At 48.3% G+C, this 15568-nt stretch overlaps 1 protein-coding gene across 3 annotated transcripts in view; it reads right to left on the reverse strand.

Annotated features, from left to right (window-relative positions):
- Window positions 1–6158: 6158 nt before the first annotated feature.
- RPN2 (ribophorin II) overlaps window positions 6159–15568 on the reverse strand; it is a 60438-nt gene continuing 51028 nt past the window's right edge. The window contains exons 14-18 of one of the 3 annotated variants that reach the window (XM_008018029.3): window positions 15443–15538; window positions 13729–13804; window positions 11066–11195; window positions 9325–9372; window positions 6159–6488 (exon numbers count right to left, since the gene is read on the reverse strand). In XM_008018029.3, the coding sequence (XP_008016220.2) occupies window positions 6476–6488; window positions 9325–9372; window positions 11066–11195; window positions 13729–13804; window positions 15443–15538 (363 nt within the window). In that variant the 3' untranslated portion in view covers window positions 6159–6475. Of the gene's footprint in view, window positions 6489–9324; window positions 9373–9702; window positions 9887–11065; window positions 11196–13728; window positions 13805–15442; window positions 15539–15568 lie in introns of those variants that run through there. The other 2 variants (XM_008018042.3, XM_037982788.2) reach the window with 2 other exon arrangements.

Consider the following 15568-nt stretch of genomic DNA (forward strand, 5'->3'; position numbering starts at 1 on the left):
CCCAGCTACTAGGGAGGCTGAGGCAGGAGAATCACGTGAACCTAGGAGGTGGAGGTTGCAGTGAGCAGAGATGACGCCACTGTACTCCAGCCTGGGTGACGGAGCAAGACTCTGTCTCAAAAAAAAAAAAAAAAAGAGTGCAAAAAGAATCACAGCCTCTTAACATTGATGGGGTGAACAATCCCACCTCTCTGTTGTGCAGCCTAAGACAGTGTTGCCAGGGAAGGAATGACCCAAGCTCCAAGGGCCTGGCAGCCAGGTCTCCAGTCTCCCAGCACCAGAACTATGCAAGCAACTGGGTTCCTCCTGGGGTAAAGACCACCTGCTCTCCCCGGGCGCCCGAGAAAGAAAAACTGTGAAGCCTGGGAAACCGTCTGCAGGGGGCCACTGAGGCGGCTCCACCGAGGAGACAATCAGAACAATGGGAGACAAAAGCCCCTCGGAGGAAAAGGCTGGCCTTTGACGGCAGGTGGCCCACTTCAACCAAGAGAGGCGGACACAAAGGAGGGGGCTGTGAATGGGAGGCGCGCCTGGCCTGCCCCGAGACCCCCTCCTTCCTCCCGGACCCACCTGCTCATCTCTTTCCTTGGCCTGTCCCGACAAAACAAAAGCTGAGGGCTCTCTCAACTTCCAATTAGTTTTTCAAATAAAAGAATGACTGCTGGGACCTGCTGCTGCTTGTGGTTTTTGAGGTGAATGCAATTATAGGGGGAAAACCGCCATGGCAACAACTCCAGGGCTCCATACCATTAACCACGGCGCGAATGGCGTCCAAAAGACTCCACTTGCCCTGCAGAGGAGCTGGGAGCTTCCCACTCCGGGGAGGGTCCTACTGAAGACGGAGTGCTATTTTTCTCCCTAAAGAAATGCTCTAATCAATGGGGGACTTGTCGCTTTTAATGATAATCTCTTCTGTTTGTATTAACTTAAAGTTCACAAAGAGGCTTCCCATCCATTACTTCACTTGTTCTCTACAACAGGCCCCTGAGGAAGGCAGAGCAGGGCACACTGGCCCAGCTGGATTCAACTAGAGGTCAGATTCAAGGAGAGTCGCTCCAGGTCGACAGGATGGGACTGATGGGGTGGGGAGGGAAGGCAGCACTCTCTCGAAAAGGCTGCTTTAAGACCCCAGGTCCCTCAGGAAATGCTGGGGAGGAAATGAGGGAGCTGGGGAGTCAAGTGACTTGAACTAACAGGTGAATGTAGACCCGCTACAAACTGTTGACTGGGCTCTTGCTACCACCACCTAGGAAATAATAATGACAATATCTGCGCTATTGAGAGCGAACACCGACTCAATGCTAAGTGTCAGGCACTGTGGTATGTGTTGTGGCTGTGGCCTCCTCTAATCCCTATAAAGCCCTCAGAGGTATGATCCCCATTTTTACTGATGGGCAACCAAGGCCCAGAGAGGTAAAGGAAGGTACAAAAGGACACACAGCTAATGGGGGAACTCAAAGCAGCTCTGACTCTAAAGCTGATGTGTCTTGTACTCCTCAGAGAAGGCCAGGCCCAGACGCTACTGCAGTGAATCACTTGAGTGATGAATCCAGTGGATTTCATGAATTATAGGAGAGAGGCCTGCTGTCAGCTCTGGACTCCCAGACCGTCTTTGCTATAGCAGCCAGGTTCTTCCCCTACAGCACTGCTCCAGCACTGAGAGCCGAGTCCCTTTAAGAGGCCAGGTGCGGTGGCTCCTGCCTGTAATCCTAGCACCTTGGGAGGTAGGGCAGATTGCTTGAGCTCAGGAGTATGAGACCAGCCTGGGCAACATTGCAAAATCCCATCTCTACTAAAAATACAAAAATTAGCCCAGTGTGGTGGCACACGCCTGTAGTCCCAGCTACTCCAGAGGCTGAGGTGGGGAAATCACCTGAGCCGGGGAGGTTGAGGTTGCAGTGAGTTGTGATTGCACCACTGCATTCTGGCCTGAGTGACAGAGCAAGACCCTATCTCAAAAAAAAAAAAAAAAAAAAAAAAAAAAAAGGGGCTTCGCCCAGTGGGCAGGATCAGACAGACAGCATCTGCCTCTGCTATACCCCAGTATAAAACTCAGGCTGGCCAGGCGTGGTGGTGCATGCTTGTAGTCCCAGCTACTCAGGAGGCCCAGGCAAGAGGATCCCTTGAGTTCAAGGTCAGTCTGGGCAACATAGTGAGATCCCATCTCTCTCTCTCCTTTTTTTTTTTTAAAAAAAAAACGCCTAAGAGAAAAATTAATCCCTTTACCATAGCGCCTAAAAGCCAAGTTTGTTCTGGCTTCTGCCCCAGCGAGGATGCTGTTCCTGCCAGTGACACCCTGGCTGCTTGGCCTGCTTCCAGTCAGAATGTCCTGTGCTCTTGCCCCAGAACCTCCGCACTGGCTGATTCTCTGGCCGGAGTGCTCTTCCCCAGCTTGGTATAGGCGCCTTCTCATTCTTCAGGTCTCGGCTGAGCCCTCCCGAGCCATCTAGGTAAGAACTGCTTCCTCTGAGGCCCTTCTCACATGTGTGATCCCCGTTCCCTTTCTCCCTCAGCCAGCCTGCCCCGTCGGCTGTACCTGGACCAAGGGCAGGGACTGGATCCATCTTGCTCGCTGTGATAGCTCTGGACACAGAACACAGCCTGGCACATGGCAGTGTTTACTGGGCTCTGTTCTCCAGCTCCCGTCTTGAGTCTGCAGGCCAGCCCCAAACCAGCCCAGGAACCCCTTAGCTGTGCCAGCCCTTTCTCCAAAAAGCTGTTTCCTGACTTCCTTCCTTCCAGCCAGTGGCTGTCCTTTGTTCCCAGTGACCAGGACACCCAGCACCCTTTACACTTCCACCCTCAGGCCCTACTACCCACCCCTGCTCCACACCACCCACCCACCCCTGCTCCACACCAACGCCCCCCTCCGCTCACCCACCCCTGCTCCACACTACTGTCCAGCCAGCCCTGCTCCACCCACCCCTGCTCCACACCACTGTCCACCCATCCCTGTTCCACACTACTGTCCACCCAGCCCTGCTCCACCCAGCCCTGCTCCACACTACTGTCCACCCAGCCCTGCTGCACTCAGCCCTGCTCCACACCACTGTCCACCCAGCCCTGCTCCACACCACTGTCCACCCAGCCCTGCTCCACACCACTGTCCACCCAGCCCTGCTCCACCCACCCCTGCTCCACACTACTGTCCACCCAGCCCTGCTCCACCCAGCCCTGCTCCACCCACCCCTGCTCCACACCACTGTCCACCCAGCCCTGCTCCACACCACTGTCCACCCAGCCCTGCTCCACACTACTGTCCACCCAGCCCTGCTTCACACTACTGTCCACCCAGCCCTGCTCCACCCAGCCCTGCTTCACACCACCGTCCACCCAGCCCTGCTCCACCCACCCCTGCTCCACACCACTGTCCACCCAGCCCTGCTCCACACCACTGTCCACCCAGCCCTGCTCCACCCACCCCTGCTCCACACTACTGTCCACCCAGCCCTGCTCCACCCAGCCCTGCTCCACACCACTGTCCACCCAGCCCTGCTCCACCCACCCCTGCTCCACACCACTGTCCACCCAGCCCTGCTCCACACCACTGTCCACCCAGCCCTGCTCCACCCACCCCTGCTCCACACTACTGTCTACCCAGCCCTGCTCCACCCAGCCCTGCTCCACCCACCCCTGCTCCACACCACTGTCCACCCAGCCCTGCTCCACACCACTGTCCACCCAGCCCTGCTCCACACTACTGTCCACCCAGCCCTGCTTCACACTACTGTCCACCCAGCCCTGCTCCACCCAGCCCTGCTTCATACCACCGTCCACCCAGCCCTGCTCCACCCACCCCTGCTCCACACCACTGTCCACCCAGCCCTGCTCCACCCACCCCTGCTCCACACTACTGTCCACCCAGCCCTGCTCCACACCACTGTCCACCCAGCCCTGCTCCACACCACTGTCCACCCAGCCCTGCTCCACACTACTGTCCACCCAGCCCTGCTTCACACTACTGTCCACCCAGCCCTGCTCCACCCAGCCCTGCTCCACACTACTGTCCACCCAGCCCTGCTCCACCCAGCCCTGCTTCACACCACCGTCCACCCAGCCCCGCTCCACCCAGCCCTGCTCCACCCACCCCTCCTCCACACCACTGTCCAGCCTGGCATCCAGTCTATCTCCCAGGCCTGCACAGGTCTGGCGATAGGTGGGAAGTGCCCCTGCTCTCATCCCACACGCTGCTGGCGCGCTCTTTCCTCACCAGTCTGAGCGGCTGAGGTCCCAGCACACCTAAGTAGGAACACTAGGAGCCACCCAAGAGCAACAGCAAGCCACCATCACCCCTTCCCCTCAGAGTGGGATAAGAAACTAAAAGCAGAGGGTCCCTAAGGCATATGCCTATGGGAGCCAGGCAGATATCAGAGAAGCACAGTTGCCAGGTGGACTGGCATAAGTGTCCTGTACATGGACACCTGTGGGGGGCGGGGCTGACAAGCTGGAGCTTGCAGGCTCCATCCAAAGGGAGGAGCTGCTATTCAGTGTCAGCTGACTGCCACTGTTCAGGAATCAGGCCCGCCAGGGACAGCTAATTTTCTCTTTCAGGAGAATCCAGAATCCAAAACCAAGATTTGTATACAAAATCTGTCTTCAAATGTTGGTAACTTACTCAATTAAAAAAAAAACACTACAGATCACAAGTTTGCAACCTCTGGGAAGGAGAAGCCTCCTTCCCATCTTAGAGGCATCCCTGTAACTGCCCACATCATCCTCTCACCTGTAGGATCCCATTCAGAACCAGCATAGAGTTCGAGAATCTTCTTTCCCTTTTTCCCAATCAAAATCCCAATTTCTTCACTGTAGTAAGGTCCAGCTAGGTTGGGAAGCAATCTGATTCAAATAAAACAACTTCCAGCCCCCCAATTCAATAAATACTACGAGGATTACCATATTTCAAAAGTTAACTAAACATATCATGTTTCAATTAATATTAGGTTGGTGCAAAAGTAATTGCGGTTTTTGCCATTCTAGAACTAGAGGCAATGGGCCAAGGCACATAACTGTAGGTCAATCAGGAAAGACGCCAAGTGGTAAGCCGCGTCAGATTTCAACTCCTTCAATCCTATGAGGTACGTAGTTATCGCTCTTTTACAGAAACACAAAAGATTTATGGAGGTTAATCTACTTGCCCAAGGTCCCTCACCCTAGTAAGTGGCAACACAAGGTTCGCCTGGCTCCGAAGTCTATGCAGTTAACCATGCTATGCAGTATTAATTCTCTCTGTGCTATTGTATAACCTCATGTAATGGTGGCCCTAGGGCACAACTTCAAATGGGGCATTCTTGAGATGGGTGTGGTCTTCTAGCCTAAAGTCACTCAAGTGGTCAGTGCTATGGTTTGAATTTGTGTCCCTTGAAAATTGATGTTGCAACAAAGCCCCATGCGACAGTCTTTTTTTTTTTTTTTTTTTTTTTTGAGATGGAGTCAGGCTGGAGTGCAATGGCACGATCTCAGCCGACTGCAACCTCCGCCTCCCAGGTTCAAGCTATTCTCCTGCCTCAGCCTCCCAAGTAGTTGGGATTACAGGCGTGCACCACAATGCTCAGCTAATTTTGGTATTTTTAGTAGAGACAGGGTTTCACCATATTGGCCAGGCTGGTCTCAAAACTCCTGACCTCAAGTGATCCACCTGCCTCGGCCTCCTAAAGTGCTGGGATTACAGGCGTGAGCCACTGCGCCCGGCCCCAAGACAAGAGCCTTAAGCAGAGGTCCTAGCTGCGCAGATATCCTAACTGTGCAGAGATCCTAGCTGTGGTCCACCTGCACATTCCTGTTGTGTAGCTGTGTTCTTGCCAAGTCACACTCAGTATCTAACCTAACACAGAAAGATTCTCAAAAATGGGACTCAGCTCACAGAAAATGTTAAAGGGGATAAAAACCCATCCCCTTGGACTCCTAGAAGTCCAAATGGCACCTTCAGATACCAACAGGACTCCTATGCAGACAGCTGGTGCTCACTGCTGGAGAAGAAGAAAGGAAGCTGGCCTTTCCAGGCAGTTGTCTGTTCTGTCAGGAGCAAGGGGCAAGAAGGACCAATGTCTAAAGGCCTGGAGAAATATGCTGGCATCAACAGCATTGCCAACTAAGTCCTCATGTCATATATCCAAGGACCCCACCGCCCAAAAGTACGAGAATAAGCTCTCAATCAGGCCTTTGTTCCTATTATTATCCTCTTTATTCCAAAACAATTACACATTTCAACTTTTCAAATGCAACATATGGGTGTAACTTAGGAATATTCACAGCATCTTGCACAGTGCCAGAGAAAGAGACTATCTGAGCTCACCAGGTATCTGCTCTGTGTTCAGGAAACTGAAAAACAACAAGCAAACGTATAACTACAATCTGGACTTTTTTCTTTTTTAAATAAAGTTGTTTTTTTTTTTTTTGCATTCTTTTCATACTGTGAATTGTTCTTGACTCCTTTTCTTGACATTCAGTTTTCAGAATTTCCATCCTTCTTCTGGAACTAATGTGCTGTTCTGAAAGAAAATGGAGACAAACACAGAATTACTGAGGGTTTCAGTTCACAGTTACAGTTCCTAACTGGTGACAACAGAGACACCAAGGTACTCTCCCGCTCTTAAGAGCCCATTTATAAGGGAATAATCATTTATCTACCAAGTCTATTTATGTATGCCCCATCTCATTTTACAAAAGAACATGAGACGGCTAGTTCATAATTAAGCTGATGACAACTTAAATACAAACAACAAAACAAACTCAATAATAACTAAGAAAGTGGTATGTGACAACATAAGGAGATGAGGTAATTCCAGGCACACCTCTCACCGTGCAAGGCCAAAAACATAGTGTAAATTTCAATTAGATGAACAGAGAGGAAAGTTTAAAGAATGCTCATCAATCTCCCAGACTCCAGCTCTGCCAACCAACACGTGGCCCTTCTGTAGCTTAGATGACATCCTGACCATTCATTACAGAAACCTGCACATTCCTGCTGTGTGGCCGTGTTCTTGCCAAGTCACACTGAGATCTAACACAGAAAGATTCTCAAAAACAGGACTCAGCTCACAGAAAGTGTTAAAGGCGATAAAAATGTATCTCCTGTATTCTCTTTTTCCCTTCTGCTGCCTTTCCCTAGATTCTAAGGAGGGATGGAGAAACACAATGAATGAAAATGACAATCTAGCCAGACTGTGCAGCTGAGGAGATGGTTGCAGTGAGTAACCGATGCCGGCAGGCTCCAGCAAGCAGAGGCAGGGTTGCCAACACACACAGCATCCATCCTTCAGTGGCAGCTCTTCCCAGGGGTGAGGACTAAGGTGATAATGACCCAGTCTTGCAGAATGGCAGGCTCCAAACCCTTTAATAAAGCAGTTCCAAAAGACATGCACAGGCACGGAATTAATCTTGAGGGCTGGGGTGTGCACCCCTAATTCCTTGCCAACATTCAGAAGTTCCTAGGTACACTAAAATATGTGCATTCAGAAACGTTCATGCAGAAGGGATAGCACGAGTATGAAATAAGAACAGCTGAAGGGTAGTGGCCCACAACCACCGACTATGGCTAGAACTTATGTCCCACATTATGTCTGCTCAGATCAATGTCTGCCCTCAGATCGAGAACACTTTGCTACCAGGGGGTTTCCTTTCAAATACTAGGAAGTACCAAATGTCCAAATGATCAAGTGACTTTCCTCTTCCTCAAGCAATGATTTGGGGATAGCAGAGTAGGAACTGACTTTAAAAATCAAGAGGCTGAGTAAGGTGGCTCACGCCTATAATCCCAGCAGTTTTAGGGGCCAAAGCAGGAGGATTGCTTGAGCCCAGGAGCTTGAGACCAGCTTGGGCAACACAATGAGACACCATCTCTATAAAAAAAAAGTTCTTTTTAATCAAGAAAAGAAAATTGAGTTACAGAATTAAATAACTCAACATTTAGCAGAAAGGACAATTTCTGAAAGCAAATCTCAGACAGAGTGACCGTAATTTAGGATAAAATCAAATGGGCGTAGCCACAGAATGGGGGTGGGAGAAAGCTGTGACTCTAAAAGGGGCACTGGGGAACTCTTTGGAGTGTGGCAATATCTATATCTTGATTGAGGTGGTGGTTACATGACTACATAGGTTTTTCAGGATTCACAGAACTGTACACTAAAAAGGGTACATTTTTCTGCAGATAAATTATAACTCCATTAAAACCTGGAAAAAACAAACAAAAACAAACAAAACAAATGCAGTTCCCTTCTGTGTTGAGGATAGGTGACCCAGCTTATGCTAACACATCCGTGGAAAGGCTCCAAATCCTATGCTTTTGTTGATCTCTCCTATTTTCAGAGGATTAGAAATTAGATGGTTTTGTGACTTTGGCAGGGAAAGCCATTTCCAAGGCAAAGGATAAAAGAGAACATGACTTGAAAATTCAAATACCTCCCTCCCTTTGTTGGTCTAGGGCAGGGGTCAGCAAACTGTGCCACTCAGGCCAAATCCAGCCCACCACCTGTCTTGATGAATAAAGTTTTGTTGGAACACAGCCACGCCCATTTGTTTATACAGTCTATGGCTGCTTTCACATGACAGTGACAGAGCTGAGTAGTTGGTGCCAAGAGACCATATGGCCAGTTAAGCCTAAAATACTATCTGGCTCTTTACAGAAAACTTTTGCCAGTCCCTGGTCTCGAGGAGCAGATCAATGAAGCATCAGACACTCGCTTTCCTTCCCTCCACTTCCCTCCCATCCTCGGACTGAGATGCAGAAGGATAACGAGTGGGATTTCACTTCACATTTTAGTCACATGGGGAGCAGCCCTTTTAACATACCCTGAGTGCTAGGAACCTGGATTCTGATGCTAGCTTTGATCTGTGGCCATCAGTCCTTCATAATTTACAGTCTCCCCAAACCACACTCTTTAGCCCACCTAGAGATTGGTGTTATAGAAAAGTCTAGAAACAGTGACAAGGTGTGCCAGGATTTGCCACGGGACCATCATTTAATGAATTTTGGATTTGTCTTATCCTCATCTCAGCTGTCCTGGAAACAGAGAGAGAGGCTTGTCTATAAATAAATAAGTACCCCATGGGATATGAGGGAGAATGAAGTCTTATACAGTCAAAGCCAGGCCAAAGCTGCTCATTGCAAAGTTATCCCATCAGCTGGGCTAATTCAGGAAGCTTTTGCCCTGGTCCAGTCACAACCTCATCTAGCAACTTGAAAAGCAGCCTCAGAATTCAGCTGTGTCGTAGGGAGGGGTGGGAAGAGCAAGTGGGCTGAAAACTAGAGAGATAACTGACATGCATGAGGCAGGCAAGACGGGGAAGGGACCCTGCTTCTGGGATGAGTCCACCCTTCATCTTTACCGTAGTGTCCTATATTTTGCCAATCTACTGCTCTGCTCTGCAGCGATCCTGCCAAAGGAAAGAGGGTTTGAGAATCAAGAAAGGACAGCGAGGGGAGAAATCAGCTGAGGAAAGAAATGACAAACACCCAACCAGAGCTTCCATTAGGGTCACCGATTTTTCCAGGGTAGAGTTCATTCTAGGACTCACAGGGAAAGAGTGGGCTTTAAGCTTCTGAACGGAATACATGAGTAGGGGAGAGGGAGGAGTTACTGATCCTTCTGGGATTCTGATAGAAACCATAGTCTCTCCCCCCAGAAAATGCATACAACTTTAGGATTCCAGATTAGGAACTCCTGCTAAGCAGGATGTAAACCAAATGGTTTCTACTCAATTCTCACCTTGATTTTGTTCTTATTTTTTATTTTCATAATTTTTTTTAGAGACGAGGTCGCACTGTGTTGCCGAGGCTGGTCTCGAACTCCTGAGCTCAAGCGATCCTCCGGCCTTAGCCACCCAAAGTGCTGGGATTGCAGGCGTGAGCCACCATGCCCGGCAGATTTCATTCTTCTTGAGTGGGCGACTTCCAGAAAAGAGAGAACTTAGTAGAGCACAGTCTTCTGGCTCTCTGGGGGCCCAGGCAGGTGCTGCACGGGAACAGCGTTCTGCTTTGCAAAAACAACTGAGTCCTGGCTCTTTCTCAGGTACAATGCAGAGCCACCAGGAAAAGGCTACTGGAAGGTGGAAAAAATGAACCAGCTGCCACTGCTGGTGCTAAGGGAAGCTCTGGTGGGCCCTGGATTCCTACAGGAAAGCCAAGGAACACGTCTGTGCCGAGTCTCCATGGTGAAATGCTCAGAAAGTTCACAATGGAGACTCGGGCGGAGATGAGACACCTTCTCCCACCCACTGATGGTCTCCCTGAAAAAGCCTCTCTCTGATCCCAGCACCCTAACTGGCAGCCACGTTGAGGGTACACTATCGAGTTACATTCTTCCAACAAACGTCCTGGATACAAGAAAGAGGCATATCTGAAAACGATTTCCAGAGGTGAAAGCAATTCTGATCTTTTCTTATTGGCCTTTGCGTGGCTGAAATCACTCAGGTTCTAATAAAGTCAAATCAATGAGGAACACCTTTGTGACATTTAAATTTGCCTCCAATTCTGTTTAGCAAGTCAAGCTGCCAGCAAGCTGCCCATGTCAAGGTCTGTCTGACCACCCGTGTGACTCTAAGCTTGTCTGGGTCCCGGGGAGGTGGAGGCTACTGAGGAGATACTCCTTGCCGGGAGCCTCTGCAAAACCTGCCTCAGCTTCTGTGGGAAATAACACAGACCTCGTGCTTCTGGGACAAGCTCCTGGAGCTGTGAGGGTTACAGAGGAGCAACTCTCTGGGACATGTTGAGGGTGGGAAGGGCAGGGCAGGATTCTCTGTGGCAGCAGAGAATTTTTACACAGCTAACGAATTAATCTTCTGCCACATCTATGAATGCACTTTCATCTTCATAAAGCAATAATTTTCCTCCCTCATTCTATTGTATTGGGGCATAAATTACTATGGTTGTAATACATTCAAAGCTGACCACTAAGGCCTCTTTTTTTGACTTCAAAGTGCTTATGGCTTCTGTATTGGGCTAGGTTAAGGTGCCAGACTTGCCCCTAAGGACACAAATCATTTTGCCACCTACCCTTCAAAGAGCTAGGCTGGCAGAGCTGAGTATTTCTAACCCTACTCTAGATCCCTGGCCCATGTCCAGCCTTACCTCTTGACTGCCTGCTGGGCCAGCATCCGATTGCCAGCCAGAAACGTCACACTGCCCAAGATGGCCAGGTACTTCAAGGTCTGGAACATGTTGAGCTGAGTCCAGTACACATACATGAGCCCCAGCATAGCTGCAAGAAGAGGTGTCATGACATCCAAATAAATGAAACATAATGCTGCCCCGGGGTTGAGGAAAGTTAGGGGCAGCAACTGCTGGATCATGAAAAGGTCTGTAGTCCTACACCTTTTTCATTCCTTTGTTTCATTCCTTTGCTCGGATGCCAAAAAGTAGCTAACTCAATATATTAGCCTCTCAGCTGTGGCCACCAAGAAATCCAGGGTGGCAGGCACAGTGGCTCACACCTGTAAGCCCAACATTTTGGGAGGCTGAGGCAGGAGGACTGCTTGAGCTCAGGAGTTCAAGACCATCGTGGGCAAACATTGAGACCTCATGTCTACTAAAATTCAAAAAATTAGTCAGGCGTAATGGCCCATGTCTATAGTCCCAGCTACTTAGGAGGCTGAGGTAGGAAGATTGCTTGAGCCTGGGAAGTCAAGGATGCAGTGAGCTTGATCACACCACCGTACTTCAGCCTGGGTGACAGAGTGATACCTCATCTCAAAAAAAACCAAAAACCAAAAACCAAAAAAACAGGGTTAACAACTGGACTTCAGTGACCTGTGCCATGTTCCTGCTTATACCTATTTCTCTGCTTTTGTTTAAAACTCCTCTGTCATGTTACATTTAGGATTCATTTCATTTTTCAAATTCTTAACAAAAATACAGGATATAAATAGGCCGGGTGTGGGAGTCATACCTGTAATCCTAGAACTTTGGGAGGCCGAGGCGGGAGGATCACCTGAGGTCAGGCATTCGAGACCGGCCTGACCAACATGGTGAAACCCCGTCTCTACTAAAAATACAAAATTAGCCAGGTGTGGTGGTGCACGCCTATAATCCCAGATACTTGGGAGGCTGAGGTGGGAGAATTGCCTGAACCCGGGAGGCGGAGGCAGAGGCTGCAGTGAGCCAAGATCGCACCATTGCACTACAGCCTGGGAGAGACAGAGCAAGACTCCATTTCAAAAATAAAAAATAAAAAATAAATAAAAAAAAACAGGATATAAATAACTGAATAATTTCCTTTTTTATGGGGGAAAAAACACCCCAAAAAACCTGTAAGTATAATTTGCCACTGTGACCAGGAAGGAAGAAAGGAGGTCTCAGGAAGAAGGCTGAGTGAAAAGGGCTCAGAGCTGGGAACGGAGAGCCCTGGGGTCTGGTCCAGGCCCTGTCCTTACCAGCCGCTTAACTTCTCTGAGCCCAAATTCTCCCAACTTGTCAAAAGGGATCGTAATTCCTGCCCCAGTCACCCTCATCAGGGCTATGATGAGAATCAAATGAGAAAACAAGCACAAAAAGGACACCGGCAAGAAAAGCCATGGCTCTCAACAAATTTATATTCAGGTTTTCTTCTCGGTCTGACCCCAGAGGGCTATCGTTCATATCCAGGAACTGAGCCAGAGAGAAAGGTCATCCTGTCAGTTTTGCCCAGAGAGATGACGGATGAACTACAGTGGGGTTCCCAACCATTTCTGAGGTCACGGACCACTGCACCATAATAATCTGATCAAAGTCACAACTCTCTCTTTCCCCAGAAAAATACAAACATTTGCCTACAATTTCAAGGGACTTATATCTACACACCCCTACAGAATCTGTTTACTATGGGCATAAAGATAGTGACTCCTGAAAGAGGCAAATAATTTTAAAAATATTAAGGTCAGGCCAGGCATGGTGGCTCACACCCATAATCCTAGCACTCTGGGAGGCCAAAGGCAGGAAGACTGCTTGAGCCAAGGAGTTCATGACCAGCTCTGAACACAGCAAGACCCCATCTCTACAAAAAATACAAATATTAGCCAAATGTGGTGGCACACGCCTGGAGTCCCAGCTACTCTGGAGGCTGAGGTGGGAGGATGACCTGAGTCTGGGAGGTCGAGGCTCCAGTGAGTGGTGAGTGCACCACTGCACTCCAGCCTAGGTGACAGAGTAAGACCTTGTCTCAGAAAAAAAAAAAAAAAGAACAAAAAATATTAAAGTCACAGTGAAATGCAAGGCACCCCGATCCAATAGCATCAAAAGCCTCTTAAGTGATTTGTGAATTTACTATCTCGTTATGTTTAGGCTGTTGAAGTCCTCAGGTCTCCAGAGAACGATGCAGGACAGCATATCTGACTGTGGAAAGGACTGTTTTCTATTACTGCACAGACAGAACCGCCAGCAAATGTGAAGATCGATAGGGTGGGGAAAGATAACCTTTGGAAACTGCATTAACGCTCTTCATCCAGGAAGATTGCTCAATGTAAAGATACGATAAGTGAGTAATCTCTGGAAATAAACAGGGTTATTAACTGAGGGTAAATGATCTGCCAACAGTGGCGCAGTACAACGAAGCCCAATGTAATGACAGCTGTTCTAAGTGATGGACCAAACAGGTTTATCATCATATTAACTGTCCTAAAAGGCCAGGAGGAAAAGGGAAATGTTATGCTATTAAGTCATTATAGTTAATAGGTTGTGGGTCTACTTAACAGGGCTTTTGTGTGGGCAGGCTAAATGTCAGAGGAGGTTAAATGGAATTAGCAGTCTGGGGCACTTACCAGCATGTCCCAGGTGAAATATAATCGTGCTAGGAGCGAAAGTGAAGTTGGAGACATTGGCACCAATCCGGATCCACTGAATGATGGGGAGAAATAAATTTAAAAGGCATTAGAACTTAAAAGGGAGGCAACACAAACCATGCCAATGCTAATCCCATCAACAGCCCCAAGGCTTCAATGTTCATGCATCCTAGAAAGACAGGGAATTCTTCCAAGTGACAACCACCCTATTATAAGCCCTCAGGAAAATTTGTTTCCTTTTTTCTTTAGAAAGGCATTCAGCACCTGCTCTCAAATGGGCTCATGTAACTCAAACCTGAACATCATTTTTAATGATGGCAAACCCTACTGTTTTAAAACAGGTGAGATCATGAAGCTGAAAGGTCAGAAACTGCATTTATAAGGTAACAGACACCCCCATTAAGTTCTCTAAGAATTGGTAAGATAAACCCGCCGGCAGCTGGTGACATTCATGCTTTTGCTGTTGGTTCCATGTCTTTTGAAATTCTCATCACTCAAATATAAGAACAGGTGTTCATACCCTAGGTCTGGTTTCTGAAAATCTGTAGCAAGCCTTCTAGATTTATCTAGATTTAAACAGTAATTCTTTTATTAAAAGCAACAAATTAATTAGGAACATAGGCAACTTTCCAAAAGTAAGATCTAATGAGTGTTTTCTCAAAATTCTCTGAGCTTTGAGGATACACATTTATGTTTGTTTATAATTAGAAAAAAGAAAAAAACACAATTGGCTAAAAAAAAAAAAAAAAAAAAAAAAATTCAAATGGTACTGAAAAGGAGAAAAGGTAAAAGTTAGTTCCTCTACATTCTCCAGAATGTCCTCTCCTCACAGATGACCAACACTAACACATGTCGCCTTTTAAAACTTATTTTTTTTTTTGACAGGGTCTCACTCTGTCACCCAGGTTAGAATGCAGGGCTCACTGCAGCCTCAACTTCCCAGGCTCATGTGATCTTCCCACCTCAGCCCCTCAAGTAGCCGAGACTACAGGCATACGTCACCATTAATTTTTTTTCTTTCTAATTTTCTAATTTTAGTAGAGATAGGGTCTTGCTATGTTGCCCATGCTGAACTCAAACACCTGAGCTCAAGCAAGCCTCCCACCTCGGCCTCCCAAAGTGCTAGGATTACAGGCATGAGCCACCACACCCGGCCACCTTTTAAAACTTTACAGAGGATCATACTAAACACACTAACCTACCCCTTGCCTTTTTCACTCAGTAACACATCTTGGCAATCTTGTCCTATTGGCATATAAACCTATCCATTCTTTGAAAAGCTGCATATTATTCCGTCGTATGGACTTTAGGTTGTTTCTGGTTTTCTGCCCCAAGCAGTGCTGAAATGCACAGCCTTTGTGCTGTTTTTTATAGCTACCAGCATCGGGTCCCACTCTGTTCACACTAGATCTCATCTGAACTCTCCTACGGCATCACAGTCCATCCACTTTTGTCATTCCTAGTGGCTGTCAAGTACTTTCTCATGCCCACTTGTTAATGGGGCAATTTGGCCACTCCTCCACAGTGGGAACTTTTGGTCACTCTAAAATGTCTTAAGCATCAGTTCAGGTCACAGCTGCTGGAACCCTCTGGAGCTTTGCTGAGGCCAAACAACACAGCCTCCTTTGGAAGGAATGCATCTGCTGGGTCTGGCGCCAGACGCATGCTGCCCACGCTAATTACGGCCACTCACCAGAGCAAAGAGCAGAAGCAACGGCGAGAGGATCAGGGCAGTGAATGTATTGGACACCACGGTGGGGGGCCTCTTCTCAGGCTCACGGAACAGGTGCTGCCGAAAGACAAACCGAGAAGATTTAAG

This window comes from Chlorocebus sabaeus, chromosome 2, assembly GCF_047675955.1.
Source record: "Chlorocebus sabaeus isolate Y175 chromosome 2, mChlSab1.0.hap1, whole genome shotgun sequence".
Classification (NCBI taxonomy): Eukaryota; Metazoa; Chordata; class Mammalia; order Primates; family Cercopithecidae; genus Chlorocebus; species Chlorocebus sabaeus.